Source organism: Carassius gibelio, chromosome A3 (assembly GCF_023724105.1).
Source record: "Carassius gibelio isolate Cgi1373 ecotype wild population from Czech Republic chromosome A3, carGib1.2-hapl.c, whole genome shotgun sequence".
NCBI lineage: Eukaryota > Metazoa > Chordata > Actinopteri > Cypriniformes > Cyprinidae > Carassius > Carassius gibelio.
Window position 1 is genome coordinate 25,137,568 of NC_068373.1, and position 21,827 is coordinate 25,159,394.

General features: G+C 36.6%; 1 protein-coding gene across 4 annotated transcripts; it reads left to right on the plus strand.

Annotated features, from left to right (window-relative positions):
• Positions 1 to 3,566: 3,566 nt before the first annotated feature.
• On the plus strand, positions 3,567 to 20,407 carry LOC127953294 (cdc42 effector protein 4). Of its 4 annotated transcripts, XR_008153135.1 has the most exons (3): positions 3,567 to 3,790; positions 17,158 to 19,578; positions 19,777 to 20,407. XR_008153135.1 is itself a non-coding variant. In XM_052552349.1 (2 exons), the coding sequence occupies exon 2, from the start codon at positions 17,333 to 17,335 to the stop codon at positions 18,338 to 18,340; it is 1,008 nt and encodes a 335-aa protein (XP_052408309.1). In that variant the 5' UTR covers positions 3,567 to 3,790; positions 17,158 to 17,332; the 3' UTR covers positions 18,341 to 20,407. The 4 variants fall into 4 exon arrangements, 3 of the variants coding, with proteins under 3 accessions (XP_052408309.1, XP_052408320.1, XP_052408331.1); XM_052552349.1 differs by having other exon boundaries at positions 17,158 to 20,407; XM_052552360.1 differs by lacking the exon at positions 3,567 to 3,790 and adding an exon at positions 15,876 to 16,102 and having other exon boundaries at positions 17,158 to 20,407.
• The last annotated feature ends 1,420 nt before the right edge of the window (positions 20,408 to 21,827 follow it).

Below are 21,827 nucleotides of genomic sequence, written 5' to 3' on the forward strand. Positions count from 1 at the left end.
TGTCTTATCTACTACGCCAACACCACCCCAGGATAGTTTACCCCAAAAAACTAAATTTTGTCATTTACTCAGTCTCATGTTGTTCCAAACCTGTTTGAGTTTTTCTGCTGTTGAACACAGATGATATTTTGAGGAATATTGGTAACCCTAATGGTACCCATTGAAGTCAATGGCTACCAGCAATTATGTTTAGCAACATCCATCAGTATATCTGCTTTAATGTTCAACAGAAGAAAGAAAATCATACAGGTTTGAAACAACACGAGGCTGAGTAAATGATGACAGAAATGTCAATTTTGGGTGAACTATGCCTTTAATAATATTCATGCAATCAAGAACAATCACTCAAAATGTCTGTGCACGTGCGAATCTGTATGCGGCAGTGTATAGATACTGTTAGGGTCAATTATCTTCGGTAGCAGTGCACATTAAATCTTCATCATTAGCAAATGAGCTTCATGGACTCACTGTATCCTCATGGACACAGTTCACAGGCGACGACACACTGTGTCAGCTGATTTGTTCAGACGAGTTACGAGCATCTTCGAGTCAGTCTCACATTCGGGGTCTGTTGATCAGAGACTGATAAAAATGTCTGCTCTTATGAATGATTTTGTATGTATTTATCTGAATATATTGCAGAATGTGTTTTTACAGCTCACAGTATGACATATAGTGCACATACAGTATGCTTACGTGTATGTCAGCAGATATGCTTAATTTATTCATAATCAATGCGTTTTATACTCTAACTTAGAAGAACAGCAGCAGTGTTATGTGGAAACTATTTTAACGGACTTGAAAATTACAGTGATCATGATTCACAGTATCTCCTGTCTTATTCTCTGTGAGGTGACTATCACTGTACAAACCTTGATAAATTATATTGGACCAAGGCATGGTTCATATCTAAAATAAATTACTCTATTTTTCAGTGTTTTTGTTGATGTCTTGCTTTGACTTTTGAAAGTTTAGCAAACTTAATTTATTTTATTTTTTTGTAATTTTAATGTACAGTAAAATTTTTGTAACTATATAAAATATTAAAAGGTTTAGGGTGGGTAAGATTTTTATTGTTATTATTATTTATTAACTATTTATTATTAACTATTTATTTAAAAAAATAAGTCTCTTATGCTCATCAAGGCTATATTTATTTGATCAAAAATACAGTAGAAACAGTAATATTGTGAAATATTATTTAGTTTAAAATAACTGTTTCCTATTTGAATATATTTTAAAATGTTTTATTCCTGACAGGTTGTTGTTGTTGCTGTTGTTTTTTATTATTTATTACTCCAGTCTTCAGTGTTACGATTCTTCAGAAATCAATCTAACATGCTGATTTGCTGCTCAAGAAATCATTACCAGTTTTTAAAACAGCTGCTTTATATTTTTGTCAAAATCTTTATATTTCCAGTATTCTGAAATGCATATATCTGAAATAAAAACATTTTGTAACAATGTAAGTCTTTACTCTAAAAAAAATAATTATAAATTGACTGACCCTACATCTTGTACAATTAATTAAATAAAATAAATAACACAATAAATGTAATTTTACTGTAAATTTCTGTAAATATTTTGTTGAAGTAAAATGTATTAAGTATGACATTATATTTTATTTAAATAGTAAAATGTTTACATTTTATTTTTTATTAATACATTATACATTATATTTTACTTATTTGTTTTTATATAAATAATAATATTCCTTTTTTGAAAATGTATTATCAATAATGTTATGGGTTTTTGTGTTGTGTTTGTATAATTTAGTCACATGTGTTGCCCTGATGGTGTATATTATATTATATTATATTACATTATATTATATTATTTGCCCATTATGGCACTAGTCAATAACAAGGGCATAGTTTAGTATCATTTAATGCATAACTCTTGTTTTGACATTAAAGAGGTGCTTGATTGCGATTTCACTTTTTAAACGTTAGTTAGTTTATATTGTTGCAGTTTGAGTATAAACAATATCTGCAAAGTTGCAATGCTGAAATTTCAGTGTAAATGAAGATATCATCTTTTAAAATTCTGGGAGTTAAACAGCTGGGAAGAGACTACAACGAGCTTCTTCCTGGGTCCGTTATGTCACAAACCCAGATAAACCCCGCTTCCGCACCCCATAAACACAATCAAGCCTAAAAAATAAAAAAAAAGTAAGCCACCCTTTTAAAAAAGAAAGAAAAATCCATAAAGAGAGATTGTTCTGCAGTTCTTGCTTCCTTCCCCTGCAGCTACACTGGAAACCGATTTGGGCCAGATGAGAATGGGTAAGTGAGCACTGAATCATTTAACATCCAAAGAAACTGAGCTTGGTTGTAAGAGAGTACGCCTGGAGATAATCTCTTTATTCCAGGCTGGAAAACATCGATCTGGACATCAGGGGCTAAGAGCAGAGATGTCACAAGAGAGATGAGAAATAATAAGCCAATAGGGAGGAGAGGCCTAGCTTATAGTGTGGCCTACACAGACAAAACCCATCAACAATCAGACCTACACACATTACAAGTATGCTTTATCATATGAAATTAAATCAACACATATATAATGGTAAGAAGAGTAATTGCATGATGCAAGATTGTGAAGAAGACTTTCTCAATGTACTTTTGTCACAGTTTATGCAATTATGAACATGAAAGACTTTTAGTAATAATGTGCTGTATCTTTTACTATGTAACTGCCACTGATGGTTCAAGATGACAGAAAACTAAAAAAAACAACAACACTGTGATATTGTTTGCCTGTTGAGAGCAGATAGAGATCTCACTGTTCAAACATGCCTTTTTTCTGCACACATAGCACAAAAGGCCTTGAACTGCAAGATAATACTTCTCTTTAGTTTAGACTCATGTCTGAGGTGCAAATTACATATAATGGCCATTTGCAAGTTTATTTATTTGAATATAAACAAAACAGTTAAACCCTGCGAGTACTGACTAGACCTTCAGTTGCAAAACGACTAACAGTTGTTCCCTGCGAGATCCTTATCAAGTTTGTTTCATTTCAAATTGTCATCCAAAGACAAAGGCAGGGCCACTGGGAGGGCAGCCTCAGTAACACCCTTTTTTGCACACAGTAAGGACTGTTTAAGGATTAATTGAAAAAACTAAATAAATAAATAAATTCAGCACCACAGAAATTAATCTGAACAGGATGTTCATCTTTTATTGCTTTTATAGGTCAGACGGATCTAAAAATCATTCATAAAAACAATGCTCCAGTTTAATAATGGAGTAAATGTAAACAGGTCACATTACATTCGAAAGAAAAAATACTATAATTACATTGCCTTAATTTAGCAAATTAAATATATTAAAATAATATATAATTATAGTAATTTTATATATACATTAAATTATAATATGTGTTCTTGATATATTTCATGAAATTAATCAAAATTGTGAAGTTTAAAGTGTCAAAGCAACCAGTCCATAGTGCGCTAGATCTATTAATTGTGCTGTTTCTTTAAGCGCGGCGTGTATAGGGGCGTGTCTAATATAAAATGGGCGTGTCTGTTGAAATAAGGGGCGGGTTTGGGTGAATTATTGCACAGAGCGGTGAATTTACAGCAGAGCTTGACACAGGAAGGATGCGGGCGGCTGTCTGTGTGTATTGTCACAACTGAAAGATACATGTGTTACCTTTAGAGAATCAACAGAAAACAGCACGGGGATATATTAGGCTCAAACAAACTAAAAGAAAGGCTTTTTTAATTGCACCCCGGGGATAGGCTAAAACCACAAGCTGCAAAGTGCATGGATCACACCATTAAACGGTAAGTTTTTAACTTGATATTTTACACAATTAAAACATGCATGGATAGCGATTATTTCAGCACTCTCGTGACATTTGTGAACGTAAATTAGGCTTATACGAAGTAAAATCAAGTGTAGAATTATTTTTTTAGTAGGTGTATTGAGTTACGTCAAATTATTTGGTTGGTTTGTTGAGCCATACCACTTATTAGTTTGCACTCTTGCACAAGACCTCCATCAGTCTTCAAAGCCATGGTCGAAGAAGGGAGGGTCCCCAATCTCCCTGGAAAGCTGTTTACCATTTCGAGTATATATGGTGGTTATTACAATATAGAAGTAAACAATGCAACTGTTAAACATTTGCATAAACACGTTTCCTTTCCTCTGATAGAAGCGCATTCCGTGTGTCCATGTTTATTTCTATGAGGATCCATCATCATCATCACTGTTTCACATGGCCAGCTGGGTCATTGTTCATTATGTGCTCGTGCGCTTCACGCTACATTCACGAGTCAGACGGTCTTAAATATTGGTGTTCTCCTCATGTTCCCCATCAAGAGCTCAGATTTGCTCAATCGACAACACACGTCGTTTTTATTGCGACACGGGCGCTTCTCGGTCACTGTGCTGATGGCCATGTGTATGGTTGATATGAAATATTGCCGGGCGCACAGCATGTTGTGAACTGAATGCAGGATTATAAACGGAACTGAGAGGTCTGAATCTGTCACAAAGGAAGATCCAGTGTGCTCATGGCAATGTAATGAACTTGAATGTCCAGAGTCTGACCTACATTGTAACACCAATGTCTTTATGAAGGGAGATAAAAGGTTAAATGATGATTTAAAACATTATTAATGCAATATATGCATCTGAGTGTGTGTTGTTATTTTATATATGTAGGCTACACATACATTATAATAAGGCAATTGCGAGACATATTATGAGATATAAATTGGCATAGAGACCTACTTGCTCAGAAAAAAAATCAGAATTGCAAAATATAAACTCATTTTTAAGTATTCAGGTTTTCAGTTAATGACTTGCTATTCTGAATATTTATCTTGCAGCTTTTGCTTTTTTTCTCAGAATTCTGAGTTCACAGCTCATACTTGAGTTTTTGCCACTGAATATATATATATATATATATATATATATATATATATATATATATATATATATATATATATATATATATATATATATATAAACAATAGTAATTGGTTTTATATCTCACTATTCTGAGTGCATATAATTCCACTAAAATCGCTTTGAAGTCAGAAGTTAGTTAAAAGTCAGTTTTAAGAAAAACAAATATCATTTGATTAAAGATGGCACTTGGCTAATTTTATATTCTATTCCTTATGTAATGAATTTCAAAAATCACAGAATAAAAGCATTCCCAATTATTTCACATTAACAACAGCTGTAATAGCTGTCGTTTGTTGATGGTAACGATTCTACATTATTGTGAAGGCCTAATCACCATATGAATTCATGGTTGACGTTGGCAGTGACATATGGAGCAACACTAGTGTGTCTGAAGGTCTGTGTTTACACACGTGTGTCCACTCCACACATGTGCATGAGTACCAGTTGATGAATGTGTTTGTTTAGTCAGAGAAGTTCAGCACCCGCTGGTCATCCTGGTACCAAGTTTAATGTGTTTCCTGTCTCCGTAAACAGACTGCCAGGAACAGACGTGCAAGTTTATTGCCCACATATGTTTTATTTCTGTTAGTCTACTGGAAATGACTTCCGTTAATTTGTTGAGAAAATCTGTTCCTCAAACTTTTAGGAGAACAATATCTCAATTTTACCTGCATTTATGTCAGAATTAGCAGAAGTGTGTGTTCGTCTCTGGAAGTCAGTGTTGGCACTTTTAGTATTTTAGCTTTTTCATTTGCTCTTTAATAGTATGCCATGAATCTCATTACTGTACTGTTCAACAGCCCTGGGCCTTTTTCAAAGAGTCTTAATTATGAGATCTTTTGTCAGCCTCAGTGGGATCATTGGGTTGTTTCCTAATGGGAATTTAGATCAACTGGTGTTAAAAGGATGGTATTAGATTTCCAGTAAAAGAGCACATTGATATACAGTAAAAAGAAGACCACAGTATGTTTTTACAGTGGTATCTATCTCTGTGCTGTGTGTGAGCATGTCCTCGACAGTTCTGCATGTCAGTGTGTGGCTGAACATGTGTCCTGCCTTTTTTACGTTTCAGGGAATTCTTCCGCATAAACTATATTTTTCCCCCAGAACAGGGCATTGGAAGCACTGTCATGTGCAGGAAGCTGGAAAATGGCTGAAAGAGCTGTTAGTATGTAGCGTGGAATCCTCATACGAATACAGATGTTAAGAGGAATGAGATTAGGTGGAAATAACATGCCTGATGAAACCAATTGCAGATGGAGATATCACATGAGATTTATTTGACATGATACAGTGGGCAGGGTACAGTTATGTGAATCCAACCTCATCCAAACCAACAATAACTCTCTCTCATTGATCCACTGCCAATTCACTGACCGCGTTATAAACTTTGTGTAACCTCTCCAAACTAACCGTGAGACATCAGAATCTTGCACAGGACAAGCGGCAGAATATCAGAATGAAGTCTAAATATAAAACTATTGTCACTTCTCCTGCACCAGCTATGCTATGGGCATGATACCTCAAATCAAGCAGCTTGTTGAGGAAACTACTCAACTGTGCATTAGATTTCCAGATTCCATAAGTGAAATTTTGTTAATCGTCCCCTTTTAATCCAGTGAATTTGCTTGACTTCTCCAGTTGTTCCAGTCTTACTTGGTTTGGATTAAGGATAATTTTTATTTATTTATTATTTTTTTGTTTTAACATTTACTTAAAATTTATACCCAATAAAATATTTTAGAACTTTTTGTAACTAGAAAAAATTATATTCATTATAAAAATGATTGGGTTTTTAATTTGTTTTTATTTTTTTTATCTATTATTATTATTATTATTATTTAATGAAATAAATACAACTTTCCAGGTTTAGAAAATCACACTTTTAAAATTAGACTAGCTTATGCATTAAGTTTTTCCAATGTTATGAAAATCCTGGTTAAACAGAAGACAAAAGGTGTTTTTGGGTTAATAAAAGTACTAATTTTGTTTTATCCTTAGGTGTTTTATCTTCTTTTAACACCTGCTTTGGCATTTAAAATTTTAAGGGGTCATGAAATGTTGTTTCCTGAAGTGTACTTGTAATCTTGGTAAGTTTTCTTTTCACCAAAAATGGTCATCATTTAGATATAAATGGTCATTTTCTTAGCTAATATGGAGCATCGTGGGATATGTTTTGAGAGATTGCACTAAATCACTCAGTTCTCTTCGAAATGTTGTGCCGGATTACACGGAATAGGACTAAAATCTTTGTTAACATTCATATTTTTACATTTTTCGTATGCGGTATAATTGCCTCATACAGTCAGTTGTATTCATGCAAATCCACTCTGCGCTCTTGAGAAAGTGATGAGACGAAAGTGTGAATGAAAGTGAGTGTGTGACAAAATAAGAGGGGAGTGTCAGGATGATAAGTGGTCACAAGAGATGCATTAACGTATGTTAAGGCCAGCAGTAAACATTAATGTGTCTCAGCAGATCACTTGTGATCGTATCATGTAAGCCCCTTTCACAATGAGATTCCAGATAATACATGGGTAATGTGTCCCGGCGACTGTTCCCGGATCGTTAGATTTAGGTTCATTCGCACTGCAAGTGATTTCCCAGAATCTGTGCGTGCGTTCATACACAACCTGCAAAGGTGTAGTAATGACACGTGACATCAGGTTGTGATGTGTAATGCACAAGTCGAAAACGCTAAGTACGTTAACTTTCACTTAAACTGCCGAACAAGATCAGCTTCCACGCGGATGATGAGGAGCTAACGGATCTCTGCTTTGTTACAGTCTGCACTTTTTGTTTTTGTTGCAAACATTGATCCGCCTTCATAACACCTGGTAAAAGAGTCGCACGATAACGTGGGTCATCACTACGATATACCCTTTACGGCATTTGTTCTGTTTTTTTTTCAAACAGAGCTCGTTCCGGGACTGAACCAGGTAATGTTTTTTAGGTCCCCAACCCGGGATCAATCCCAGAATCAATCCTGGCATGGGTTTGCGTTCATATTGAAGGCACTCCGGCAGTTTTTTTTGGGGACCAACATGCAGTGTGAAAGGGGCTACAGAAACCGGGGCTAAGAAACCACTTTGCAATCGTTTTGTGAAATCTATTGTAACACAAATTGTGTCTTATCTTTTATAATCTATTCATTATCAGAATATTTGATAGAAGGGAAAGGTGCATTGTGTAGGTTACTAGGTAATTGTAGAGGCATATTTTGTTGTTGTTGTTGTTGTACAATGAAACGTTCTCTGGAAGTTACAAGCCATTGTTTGAATATCTGAGTGTGGCTTTGTCACTCATTCTCCTCCTTTTTTCCATGATGCATCACCATAAAAGCAAAAAAATCTTCAGATCTCCTCTCTGAGTGTCGAGACGGCATTTCAGCTATTTAAAATGATGGATCCCATCACTGGAAACATTCTGGGCATGTTTTATGACTGCAGACCGTGTGTTTTTAAAGACACTTGTTGGGCCTGTAACATCACACCTGGTTAGGAGGAGAATGTTTTTAATGTTAACAGTTGGTTGTCAAACCTGCCTTTAGGTGAAATAGACTGTCATTAAAGTAAAATAATTACGGTGCAAAGGAGAGTTCATGCAGTGGGGGTGATCACATTTGTAGCTTCGTATGCTAATCTAGATTCTTTTGCACTGTGCACGGCCAAATGTATTTATCATCAAAGATTAATAAGAATGAAACATAAGTGAAACACTGTCAAGTGTAGTTCCATGAGTTCATTATTCTATAAAGCTGAGATGATTTAATCCAATTATGCGTCTAAAGGTGTACATGCAATAAAAGAATCGACGTTTTATAAGTTGTCCACCTTTTAATTTTGTATGCATCACTTCGATTTGTGCCAGATTTACAGTAAATTGGATGCATGGATGCAATTTGTACGGAAACATGGTTGTAAATAAGTTGCATGAAGTTGCATGAAGTTCATCCTAAACGTCAGTGGAGCACCAAAAGCAGTCCAAAAGCGTTTTTGGATGCCTGCTGTGTTGTTTGTTTGTTTAGTGTGATGGGCAATTGAGTTTATGGTGTGTTTATGCTCCTGCGGAAGGGCCGGGAGTTGGTTTTTGTTGGGATGGGTTTTTGTAGGGCGTAGACACTTTGCCCTTCCTGTCCAAAACCCTAGTTTGCAATCTCTATCTGTTTCACATCATTCTGTCTCTGTCACTGCACCAGAATCAACTGTATTTCACTTGATAATTCAGACTTGATGTACTGATTTTAAAGTGCTGTTCGTGGGTTAGGTCAGTATTCATTCATTGTTTTACTCCCGGCCCCTAAAGTTTAATGACATAGATTGAACTGCCCCCAAATCATCATAAAATGGCGCTTAAACAATAAGAACAATAACTATAAAGCTAACTTGAACAACTCTATTAGTATTTATACCAAGAGATGATAACATTCTGGTCATCATAAGCACATGCTGCAGTTTTGTCGCCAACACTTTAAAGCAAGATTGGTTCTGATTGGCTCTCAATGTTTTTATCATTCATCAGATGGGGAAAAAAATATGTTCTGAAAGTGATTCCAATGAAATTGTTCTATTTTAATAGAGTTAGAATGCTTATAGAAACTATCATAGTTATCGTCCTGTGTGTATAGGTACATTAACACTACATTTATTTCCATGACTTTAATCACTTTAAGCCTTTTTCTCCATCATTAGTCACAGTCTGTTCACTGGCTGTCTGATGCGTTTGGCAAACTAAACTTTGATATTTAAGCAATGCATATAAATGCAAATTGAGTTTACAGAATTGATACAATTACCACTTTTAAGGAGGAACCAATAGTACTTCGCAAAGCTTTCCAGGTTAATGAAATCAAAATTTTAAAAGATACTTACTTAGTAGCAACTAAACACTTAATTGAAACTGAAGCACCATTATTTGAATTCTTGTTTCCCCAAACTTGTCTGTCGTTAAGGTCTTGTCTATTTTAGATTAACTTTGCCCTTAAACTGTAGGCAACTACAAAACAAACTGTGGTTTGCTTTTTACAAGTCTCTCAGATGGTCAGTTCCTGTCTGAGTAAGTGGTTTATGCCAGATAGTAGCCGTGTATATGAGGAGCTTTAGCCGTGTGTTTGTCTTGATGTCATCTGTCTGCCGGTGTTTTGGGAGCAGTATCTGGGCTGTCCTCTCAAAAATATACAGCTTTGCAAATATTTTGCTTTGGAGCAGAATGAATAGAGATGTGCTGATTTGATTGTTCCTGCCAATAACAATGGATTGTGTGTGTAAGCGCCAACATTTCCACTGTGTGAATAATCCTGTAGACCTGTGCATGGCTTTATTGTTCTTTAGTTATATAGTTATACAGTGAAAATCTTTGCATGGTTATTTTAGTATTGTACCTTTATATCAAGTACTTGTTTTTTTTTATAAAAAAAAAAATTAAAATTAAAATTAAAGATGATGGATTTGGGGAGACCGGGGACAAAGGAAACAAATATAAATATAATTATATGAAAATATCTAAAAATTAATTTACAAATAAATGAAAGGAAATCTAAAAATGTAAAAGTAAGAATGTAAATATAAAATAAATAAGCAAGAAAACAGAAGTAAAAATATAAATGAATGTGAGAATGTTTTGTAAATATAAGAACAAAAAAGTCAAATATACAAATAAATGTAAATAAAAGAAGAGATACAAATATAAATGTACAAATAAACAAGAAATAAAAGTATACATAAATATGAACATTTATTAAATATAAAAAATACATGTAAATATCAAAACAAGAAATAAACATGGAAAATAAATAAGAAATACAAATATATTATATAAATATAAAAAAGAAATGAATACAAGTAGAAAAATAAATGAACATGGAAAAATAAGCCTTATTTAACATAAACATTTTTAATCTATTAAATAAAAAAATGAATGCTAATAAATATAAAAAGTGGCTAAATTATAATAAATGTCAATTAATTATCTTTTCAGTTGAAAATATGCTTTAATAAAGTTTTTTTTTCATATTTTGCATATTCCTTTGTTTTGTCGTTTTAAATGGGTCATTAAAACTGCCCTCATTCTCACAACCTAGATCAAATCTTGGATGGTCAAATCATTCCACTCATTTTCTCCAGTCTCCTCACTCTTGCTGTTCTAGTTACCCTAGTTACAATCACCCCCGGTCTCTTCTGTGACATATAATACAGCAGACATTTTTCAGTCTGACTGTAGTACATTTATAATGTTGGGTGGCAAGGTGAGGCTCCATTTTTATTTGTAGTCAAGATGGTTACATCTAAATCAACACAAAGCAATCAAGATATTGACACCCAAGATAACGCCGGCTTTAACCTTTTGACTGGCCTGTTTGAAAGCCCCATCCTGACTATTGTCATGCTTGTTTTGGCTCTGTGTGCCACATTCAGCCCAGTAGCCTTTTGTGAGCAAATGCAGATGACACCTCATGGAAGGAGGCGTAACGTGTGAAGGGAGGAAGAGAAGTTATCGAGGGACCATTGTGTGAAGATTATCTTATCTCAGGTGAATAATATTTACTCGCCCTTCCCCTCATCCTTTCAGCATGCAGCTTCAGATCTCTATGAATAATGACGGGCTTGAAGCATTATCCGAGGCCTGTTTGTGCAGCACTGCTTGGCCAGCTGCCTTTTCAGAGCTGGCCTGATTTGGTTTTTAGGGTTATCAGTATCTGGGTGGACAAATGGGCTGAGAAGAGAGAGCATTGTGGGTAATTGAATCAGCTCTGCTTAGTGTCTGCTCTCCAGATCAAATATTTAGGCTATTTCTGGTTACGCCGATGTAAGATGTTTCACAAGCGGATGATACCTATGCTTCTATTTTAAAAAAATCCTGTCAGAGGTTGACATTTTGCACACTCTCTTTAAAGGCCTGTTCACATCACAGGGCATGAAAATAGGACACAAAATACCTTTGTTTGTGTGTTTTATTTTTTGTAATCTTCAGTGTGAACTCTTGCTTTAAAGTGAGAGTATTTTATGTTTTTATGCAGTGTGATTTACATTGTATTCAGTGTATACACTTTGCTGTTTTGCTATATATACCATTATTGTGTTTCTTAATATTTTAAATGAGCTTTTAGTTTTCATTGTAAATTTTATCTGCTTTTGTTATTATTATTATTATTATTTCTAAATTCCATTTTAGAGTTAGTAATTGTAGTAGTTTAATACATATTTTAAATGTTGCCTTATTTCGACTTAGTTTTTTTTTTTTTTTTTTTTTAGTTAGTTAAAATAACAACACTGGATATGTTGCATGAATACATCTAAAATAAATTTCTAAAATGTAGGCATTTGTGTTACCAAATCCTGGTTGATATTGTACCATCATCATTTTTTTTTTTTTTTTTTGATACAAATTTCAGTAGGGTTTGTATATAATTAGTTTGTTACAAATTACATGCATTTGCTATAGTAATAACAGTATTTATGAATAATTACAAGTAAATAAATCAGGTTAAATTCTGCTGTATAGCAGCAGCTCTAACAAACTAACACCAAACCAAAATCCAATCCTAACCTTGCATGCGCTTTAAGTAATGTTGCTCAGTACTTAATTGTAGAATTACAGTATAACTGACAGCTCAAACATGTAACTATTGGTTTGTTTACCTGTCTTGTGTCCCCTTTTGTTTAAAGATCTGTGGTAATGTAACTGCATGAGTCTCTGTCTGTGCGGCCCTGGGGTCATGAGGACCTCTATCAAGGTCATTGGCTCCTAACTGACCCTGACAGTCGGATCTGTCCCAGCTGGATACACATACCTCATCTCATCACATCACTTTTTCAAGTTGCCGGCTTTTCAAAGCATAAGGAATTAAAGCAAAAAGGCATCTTTTTGTGCTTTTATGCTTCATCTGCAGTCTTTTTATTAGCTGATTTGAAGTTTCTGGTATGAAGCAGAATGCATGTGATCAATAATTTATGGTTAAGATTTATAATAAAAGAAGACTGCTCACGTGTCTCTGGGCGCCTCTGCTCAGGCAGGCAAAGAAAAACTCCCACAGATCATTCACTGTCGGAGTGCTAGGATGCACTCAGCACTTTTGTTTGATTCACACAGAGATGCTTGTTCGCAAAGAGTGGGCTTTCTGTTCATCCACTGCAAAGACCAAAGACAACTTGAAGTGCATGTGACACGCCAGTGTGCTTCGTCCTTAAACAGCATGTTTCACTTTCTTAATGTTGTCATTAAATGAGACAAATACTTATGCATAGTTCACTTTTAAAGATGTGTAAATGTGTGTAATTTCTGCACAAGTAAAGACAACCTGACCCCGAAATAGATTGAATGTTATGTTTTATGTTATGTGATGTGATGTTAATTAGAAATATATTATCTGTATATCCACGACTCAACGTTGGACAAAAATATTATATGTTATATTATACCTACATATAATTAATATTATATTATATTATATTATATTATATTATATACAACCCTACACAAGCCCTATGTAGATTAATATGATATATGATATTGTTGTATACTCAACCTACATTGGCCAAAAAATATTATATTGTACTATATTATATTCCTCTTTATTTTTTATTTGAATGAGGGGAAAAAGTTGATGCAGTATTCAGACTTTCAAAGTCAGGATTTGTGGATCGCTCTGAGATGCTTGTTGAAACCGAAGCCACCCCAAGTGCATTATGCGTGTGTCTGATGTGTGTGTGTTTTTCTGTGAGATTTACTAAACCTCCTACACTCACAACACTGGGTCAAAGGTTAGTACGTGTAGGGTCGCAGGGATGTAGAAAAGGAGGAGTGTATAGTGGGAGACAGGGAGGTGTGTTAAGTCTGTACAGAGGAAGTCCAACTGCTCCCTATGTACTGTGTTACGATCACAGACAGATTGGTAGAAGGGTATTTGGAAAGTCACTCACCCCTTCAGAGGCCTGTTGTTTCCCACGCTGCCTTCCCATGCTCTCCGTTCTTACTTCATATTTACACGTCTATAAATAAACTATAAATAGAGATCATTGTTATCCGAAGGTTGTTAGACGTCCCCCAACACCTATGTGCCTACAGAACATGGGAGCTTTTGGAAACCTACTTTATTCAAGTACACAAATTGTGTATGAATACTTCAACAATGAATGTTATATGTCAATAATTCAATACATTTAATGTAATAATACCAAAAATGGAGCCAGTGCTTCCCAAATTGATGTGAAACCGGTAAACCTAAAGAACAACGCCATTGATCAAACAGATGAAACTCTATTAATGTGCGTCAAACTAATAAATACAGATGACCGTACAACTGAAATATAGCATTACATTGCATACAAAAGATCATAGAGGTGAACGAACTAACCACAGGAGGAAACACATCAAATCTTGCTTAGCATTTGTCTCATGCTCTTAGTTGTAGTGGGTGAAAAACATTAGCTGACTTTATAAAACAACAACTTTAAGCAGAAGCTAAGCAGTTGCATCGGCAGTGGTCCGAACCAATGCACAAGTGGTGAGTGGTAACATGCTATAGCTAGCACCCTTTACCTGCGCTTATGAGTTTGGACTATTAGATGCATGTTTATTTAGGTAGTTAGTTGGTTATATACACTACTGGGAGCTTTTTTTTTTAAGTGATGATAAAGATTTTATATTGTTACAAAAAATCTTATTTTTTTCTGTTTCAAGTGAATGCCTTTTTGTATTTTTATTTCTTTTCATCATAGAATCCTGAAAAAAATCAACCATGTTTCCAAAAAAATATGAAGCAGCACAAATAATAATAATAATGATAAATGTGTCATCAAATCAACATATAAGAATGATTTCTGAAGGATCATGTGACACTGAAGACTGGAGGAATGCTGCTGAAAATTCAGCTTTGTCATCACAGGAATAAATAATATATTAAAATAAATTCAACTAGAATACAGCTATTTTAAATTGTAATAACATTTTACAATATTACAGTTTTTACTGTATTTTTGATCAAGTAAATGCAGCCTTGTATGCAAGATTTTGCATAAGACATCAAAACATTTTACTGACCCCAAACTTTTGAACAGTAGGGCATGTTATTATTATTATTTTTATGATTATTATGATAAATCTGTACTGTGTTTTTTGTTTAGACCTTTTATAATTTACATGATTTAGATTGAAATAATTTTTTGTTCTCTCCTTTAATTGTATTTCTAGCTTCTGTACCAGTCTACAAACCTGGCAACAGCAGATACATATATATTTTTTAAATTTTATGGTTTTTGAATTATGAAATGCTTCATATATCAGTGTTAAATGGCTAAATGTAATAGCAAGGCATCAAAACTTGATTAATGCACAGCAGAAATGGTACTAATATTGACATTTGTCACCAATATACCGTGCTTTCCTGAGCATCATTTTGGATGCTGTGCAAAGGCTTGCTTTGTTTTCAGGTGGGCTCGTCATCCCTTGCTCAGAGCATCCATGAAATGAATGGGTGTGTGCTGTGGAGCGCCGCAGTGCTTCATCTCTCATTGGCTAAGCCTCATCCGTGCTCTCTCTAGCCTTCAGGGAGGGTGCTGGCTGCATGTGTTCAGTCAGTCTCTAACAGAAGACACAATAGAAGATGTTCATTAGCTTTTATTTAACCAGGGATTTCTGATATTCAGTGGTTCTGAGACATGGTATGTAATTTGCACTGTGTAATTAAGCTTTAATGCAAACGAGAGTGATAATAATATTCTAGTCATTAAAGTTGTGCATAATTGATAATCATTGTGGATAATTTAGGTTTTTAATTTAATCGTTAAATGTAATTTACATTGACCATGCAGATATATTTTGATTAGTGAACAGTACAGTTTGGGATCAACAACTTGGTTAATGCTCAGAGGAAAATGCATTTATGCTGACAGGAAACGCTAACATCTGTTTGTGTGCAAAGGGGTGTTGCTATAGAGACACAGGCAGGTAAGGACTTTACGAGGAAGTGCAGAGACAAAGCTTGTAGAAGAGGATTCAGCCAGAAAGAGGTCATGAGTTGGTTGGGCACTTCAGTGAAATTCGCTCTAGTTGTTGTTCTTTTCAAAAATTACAGCAGATCGGTGACAGGAAGAACTTGTTGCCTGCCAAGCATTTGGCCCATTTCTCACACTTAGTGTTACTTTACAAATTCGGAAATAATGCCACAGGACTCTCAGGTGCGGGTAAGCATTTTATCTTTTCAAAGTGAGGTTTGTTTAAGAGTGTCAAACCTTGTAGTGGTGTTTTGAGTCTGAGGTTTGGACTTGTTTGTCTTTGTGTAAATGTGTTCATGCTTAATTTGATGTTGATTGTGGTTGTCCCTGATGATCTGGTTAGTTCAGCGAGTAGAGGTTAAGTTTAGAATCGTGTGAAATTATGCCACGAGCCATCAATAGGGTCACGGCTTACCATGTTCCTGTCTCTGCCATTTATACAGTCATGGCTGATTCGAGAGGAAGTAGCTGTATAGATTATCTCCTCTGCAGAGCAGTAGTGTTTGATGAGATGATATTGCAGACTAAGTATCATTGGCAGCTGTTCACAATCTGTGACTATGTACTTGTGTATTCTTCGGATTATATATAGGACCATTAACAAGTCTTAAGTGTCAGTTTTCAAAAATGAGGTTTTGATATATTTACAGTAGGAAATGTACAAAATATCTTCATGGAACGTGATCTTAACTTAATATCCTAATGATTTTTGGCATAAAAGAAAAAATGAATCATTTTGACCCATATTTTTTTTTCTTTTTTGGCTATTGCTAAAAATATTCCCCAACGACTTAAGACTTAAAATAAGGTTTTAGGCAGGTTTATTAAAATTCATCCTAAAAGGATATTACTCATGACATCATAAGTATTTCACTAAGTAGTAAAACTCTCCACTAAGTTCTTTCATCAGTCTCTGCATATCTTATTAATGATTGAGACTCCTGCAGCCTGACCACAAGAAACCTGACTCTTACCTCATCCGAATGCCAAAAACACTACTGCAGTTCAGCTCAGGGAAAAATGACACTGCAGATTCTGCTGGCACTCTGGCCAGACGCATTGATGAGACATCCTGGACCAGCCTGTGTTCTGCCCGAACTGCCAATTTCTTCTGTCTGTATTGATCTTGCACCCAGCCCTATAATTAACTTCTTGGCTTTGCATTGTGGTTTTGCTTAGAGTCTAGATGTCATCTCCAGTTAACTATGAAATTTAATTTTGATCTTGTTTGTTCTCAATTATAGATTACCTCCTGTTTGGCAACTGAAGTGACGGCCATCAAGACTGGACTGAGTCGGGTTGAACAGAATCTGGTTGAACCTTTTAGGACTCGTTAAAAGGAAAACCCCTTTTAGTGAAACCACACGACCAGATAAAAAAAGAATTGTAGAACTGGGTTTGGGAGTTGTGCAAACGAAGATGCCCATCTTAAAGCAGCTGGTGACAGGGTCTCAGACCAAACGGCGCACTCGTATGGACCTCACTACTGAGATGATCAGCGCTCCCTTGGGGGACTTCCGTCACACCATGCATGTAGGGCGCAGCGGGGAAGCTTTCGGAGACACCTCTTTCCTCAGCACACGATCTGGAGAGCCATCCCGAGAAGGACACACCTATCCTCGCTCTCCGAAACCGGGACTGCTGTCTCGTACTTTCCGGGGCAGCAAGCGCTCTCAGTCCGTCACCAGAGTAGACCAGCAAGGCAACACCCTCCTTCCTTCCAGTGGGTCACCTACCTTTGTGAAGAATGCCATGTCCTTGCCCTTTCTGAACAACGAAGAAGGACAGGAGGGAGACGAGAGGGTGCTCAGGAGCTTGACCTCCAGCCCCTCCAATGGGGCCTCTGCTGACGCATTGGACCTGGAGCTCCATGAGAAGCACTTTGGAGTGTTGACAGACCTGCGACCTTCCCCAACTTACAGGGGGGGAGGATTGAAGAAAGCTGAATCTGTGATGTCATTCCATCTTGACCTTGGGCCCTCAATGCTGGGGGAAATCCTGGGGGTCATGCAGAAGGAAGACGATGACCAGGGATTTGAAGAAGGCAAGAGCAGTGAGGGACGTGCATCTCCTCTTCCCTGCAACCAGGGAGGAGTGGATATGGATGAGGAAGCGAGGGAGGTTGTTGTCAAAGAAGAGGAACCAGAGGGGTTAGTTGCACTTGGCGAGGGTTCCGTGAGGGCTCCAAGCTCTGTTGACTTGGACATCCAGAGTGAAGGCACCAGCACCCCAGAACCACACCAAAAACACCTGCATCACCTCGACAGCTGCTCAGTTTCCAGCTCAGGTTCAGCCGTAGTAGAGGAGAAACCAACCAGTGAGCCTTATGAGGAAAATATTGGAGTTACCGACAATACCTGCAACCCAGACAATGAACCAGCCTTCTCCTCCTTCATGGAAGATGAGGATGATGAGATCCGAGTATGAAACCCTACAATCAGTAAACCTTTCTGGGGAAGGAGAGATAAATATCTCAGACTAGAATTTGACATTGTGTAAAGAAGAGAAATGCAAAGACGGTGTGTAGATGTAAGCACGTCAAAGCTGGACAGATGCCTCAGGTTCCTGTGTCCCTGTAGAGATAAGTTGGGGAGACTGCTTTAGCTCAGACACCAAAGCCATCTGTCACACTACTGACCCATGCTAAGATGAGCAGCTGGATGTGTTCAGTCCGAAAAGGACCTTCCACAAATTCCACTGATTGCTCTGCTAAAGAAAAGACATGCATAGGGGATACATACGTCACAGAACTGGTAAACTACACTTGCGCAAGCAGATGCTATTTTTAAGCCATTCTCCCAAAGTCCCATGCAGGGTCCCCAGAGTTGTAAACAAGAAATATCAGGAATTTTAAAATAAATTTAAAGGTCATTGATTTTTTTTCATGTTATTCTAAGTATTCGTTCGTGATGTGTTCTCTATAAAATTGTTTTAAAAATCCTTATCTGGTAATCATATGGAACTGGAATGGTCATGTAAATTCACTGATCAAAATATGGGGGGACCCTGCCCATGACTTGGTGCCTAAAGATAATAGTTCTTTTGATTTAGAGCACTAGCGTATTAAAATAAATCGTTTGATTTGTTCAGTGGCCCTCTGCATAAAGGTACTATATATTTTCTAAGTTTTAATCAGCACTCTTCTATTGTCATTAAAGTAACATCGTGTTGGGAGAGAGCTCTTACGAGATGATCCAAAGTGCTAAGATCTGTTTTATCATATACATTCTTGGGGTTGCATTATAAAAGATTCTCTAGATTACATATAATTCAGTCATGTATCCGGTAAACTTGCCATTTTAAAAACAACTGTGGTTAAGAAGCTCCAAAAATGTCCTTGTGCAACAGATAACACACCACGCAGGTCTGAGCTCGAATGGCAATGATTTGAAGGCTGTGGATGTTTGAGAACCTCTTCAGAGACTGATCATAGTCCACTTTTGGGAAGACTGGCAACAGGTGTCCCTCCATCAGATCTAATTTTTCAGTCTGTACATGTTTTGCATAGTAGTTGTTTGCTCAGTGTCTTGCATATCTCACCACTTCCTTCCTGCTGTTCATGGCGTGTGAGGGGAACTACTGCTGTTTATTGCTGGAGTTTTTGATCCGTTTGGTTGTCGCTGTCATTGAAACATTTACAACATTGGTTAAACAATATGTGTCAAGTAAGTCAGTTGTTAAATCATGTCTTTTCTTAAACATGTCAGTTGTATTAATTGTGATAACTCTGACATTAGCAAATTATGGCACTGTTGAGCAAAGACACTAACAGTCATCAGTTCCGTTTGATCTTTTGAATTGTGTACATATGTCTTCGTATGTAGCAGATGATCATGACTAAAATGAGGCCTTTATTACTGCAGATCGTCATGTGTGAATTAACTGCATAGTCTGCAGACTTGCTGTCTCTGAATTAAGGATCAGGCACTGTGAAGACAAGTCTTCGACTTCAAGCCTACAGTAACATGGGATTTATAGGGAAATCTCAGCTGCTTCATACTTGAGGTCATGCCAGCCTTAAGCAGAAAAGTGCCAAATCTAATCTAGTGTGTACTGCCTAGTAAGCCTGACTTAAGAATCATTTAACATAGTGAATGATTAAGGCTTTGCCTTAATCTGCTATGTATAATAGTATTCTTGCTAAGAATTTTTGTTTACAGTAATAAATGGTCCAAACGATCAATCTTAGATTTATTACTGTAGACAGCATTCTGTTTTATTTGCATATCCTTGTGTTAGCGGTCAATTTTAAATTTGGCAAGATAAAAACAAGTAAAAAGAGAGAAGTCTGTTGATATCTGAAACTGTGTGGCGGTGTGTGAGATAGATTTAAAGAAGTTTATCTTCGTGTTTTCCCACTTTGTGATAATAGTGCTGTTTGTCTCGCTTATCTTTGCAACAGTTTGTATGTTCATCATGTATATACATGCCTGCCAGCCTTTTCAAGGCTAGAACTGCTATATTTTTAAATAAAAGAAAAAGTTGTCCACAAAAGTGTCTTTTTCTCCATTTTAGAAATTTTCTTTTATTGGTAAGATTGGGCTATTTCATGGTGTACTGTGTAAGTGGGTTAAGTTTGAAGTTCTCAAGGAGAAAATGCCTAGGCTAATTTGCTGGTCTTAGCTGGTATAAGCTGGAAGTAGTCTCTGACCTGCTAAAGAAGAGGCTGAACCCCCACTAAAACCAGCCTGCTGACGAGCTTAGACATGGCTGGAAGACCACCTAAAACCACCCAGCTAGTTTAGGCTGGTTTTAGCTGGGTGGGGGGGGGGGTTCTGCAGGGTCCGTGGGATCGTCAATAAACAACCTTTTTGATTTGGGTTTATTTTGCTGTGTCGGTTATAGGAGCAAGCTAGCTTGGGAAGACCTTCACTACATAGAAGAGTAGACTACAGATCCATTGACTAATTCAGGGCTCTCAAGTGTCACGCATTGAGCGTGACAGTCACTCATTTCGGTCTTTTGTCACGCACTCCCGCCACACATTGTATTTCTCACGCAGAAAAAACTATTTATAATATATTGTTAATAAAAGTTATCTGGTCGCGCCGCTCTCACTATGGAAACCGGCAGGAATCAAGTGCGTCTCCCCTGGAGTTCTTGATCGAGTCTGCAACTTATCAGCCAATCAAAAAAGAAGAAATAGGCTACACAAAAGCCAATCAGAAAATAGCACTATTGTATCTGGGTAAGATTTAACGCAACAACCAATGAAAAAAAAAGCATCCTGGAATTGTTCACCATCTTCCTCGTTCAACCACAGAGGAAACCACTGAGCACAAAGTAAGTAATGATCTCCTGTTACAACAAATTCTCAACTTGTTTGACACAAACAATGACAACTTGACTGCTGTTAGAGAATGTTTCCCAGATAATTAGCATCAGTTTTTCATGAGTGTCTGTTACTTAGCCAACAGGACTCACTGCACCAACTGCCAGGTAATGCTTTGAAGTCACATAGGGAGATAAACCTGTATGCTTATTAACAACACCTTTTCTATGGATTGAGTGGTCTTTCTGATGATGGAATATACAAAAGGTTGTCACTCTTGCCTGTCTTCAAAACTTGAGAGCCCTGCTAATTCAATAGCGCTTGGGCGCCGCGTTGCATTCTGGGACGAGGCGGCCATGTTGATGGCCATGTGAATGTAAACACACAGCAAGTTTAACAAGAAGAAGCAGAGTTGTGAGAAAGAAATAATATGTTAAAATCACTAATGGTTGTGGGATTTACAGTGATACACTAAATAGAGATGCCAGGGACCGGTATGTGGACAAAATAGGCACTATTAACGGTTTGGATCCATATGAAATTCCCAACAAAGAGTGGAGCACCGACGACGACTTGCTGCCGCACTTTTGTATTACAGAAATCTTCGGCTACCTTGTTTGTTTTGTGTGCGCCTACAGAACA

Bases quoted from the DNA above. Each gene is read 5' to 3' on its own strand.
- LOC127953294 (XM_052552349.1), top strand. From the start codon at position 17,333: ATGCCCATCTTAAAGCAGCTGGTGACAGGGTCTCAGACCAAACGGCGC.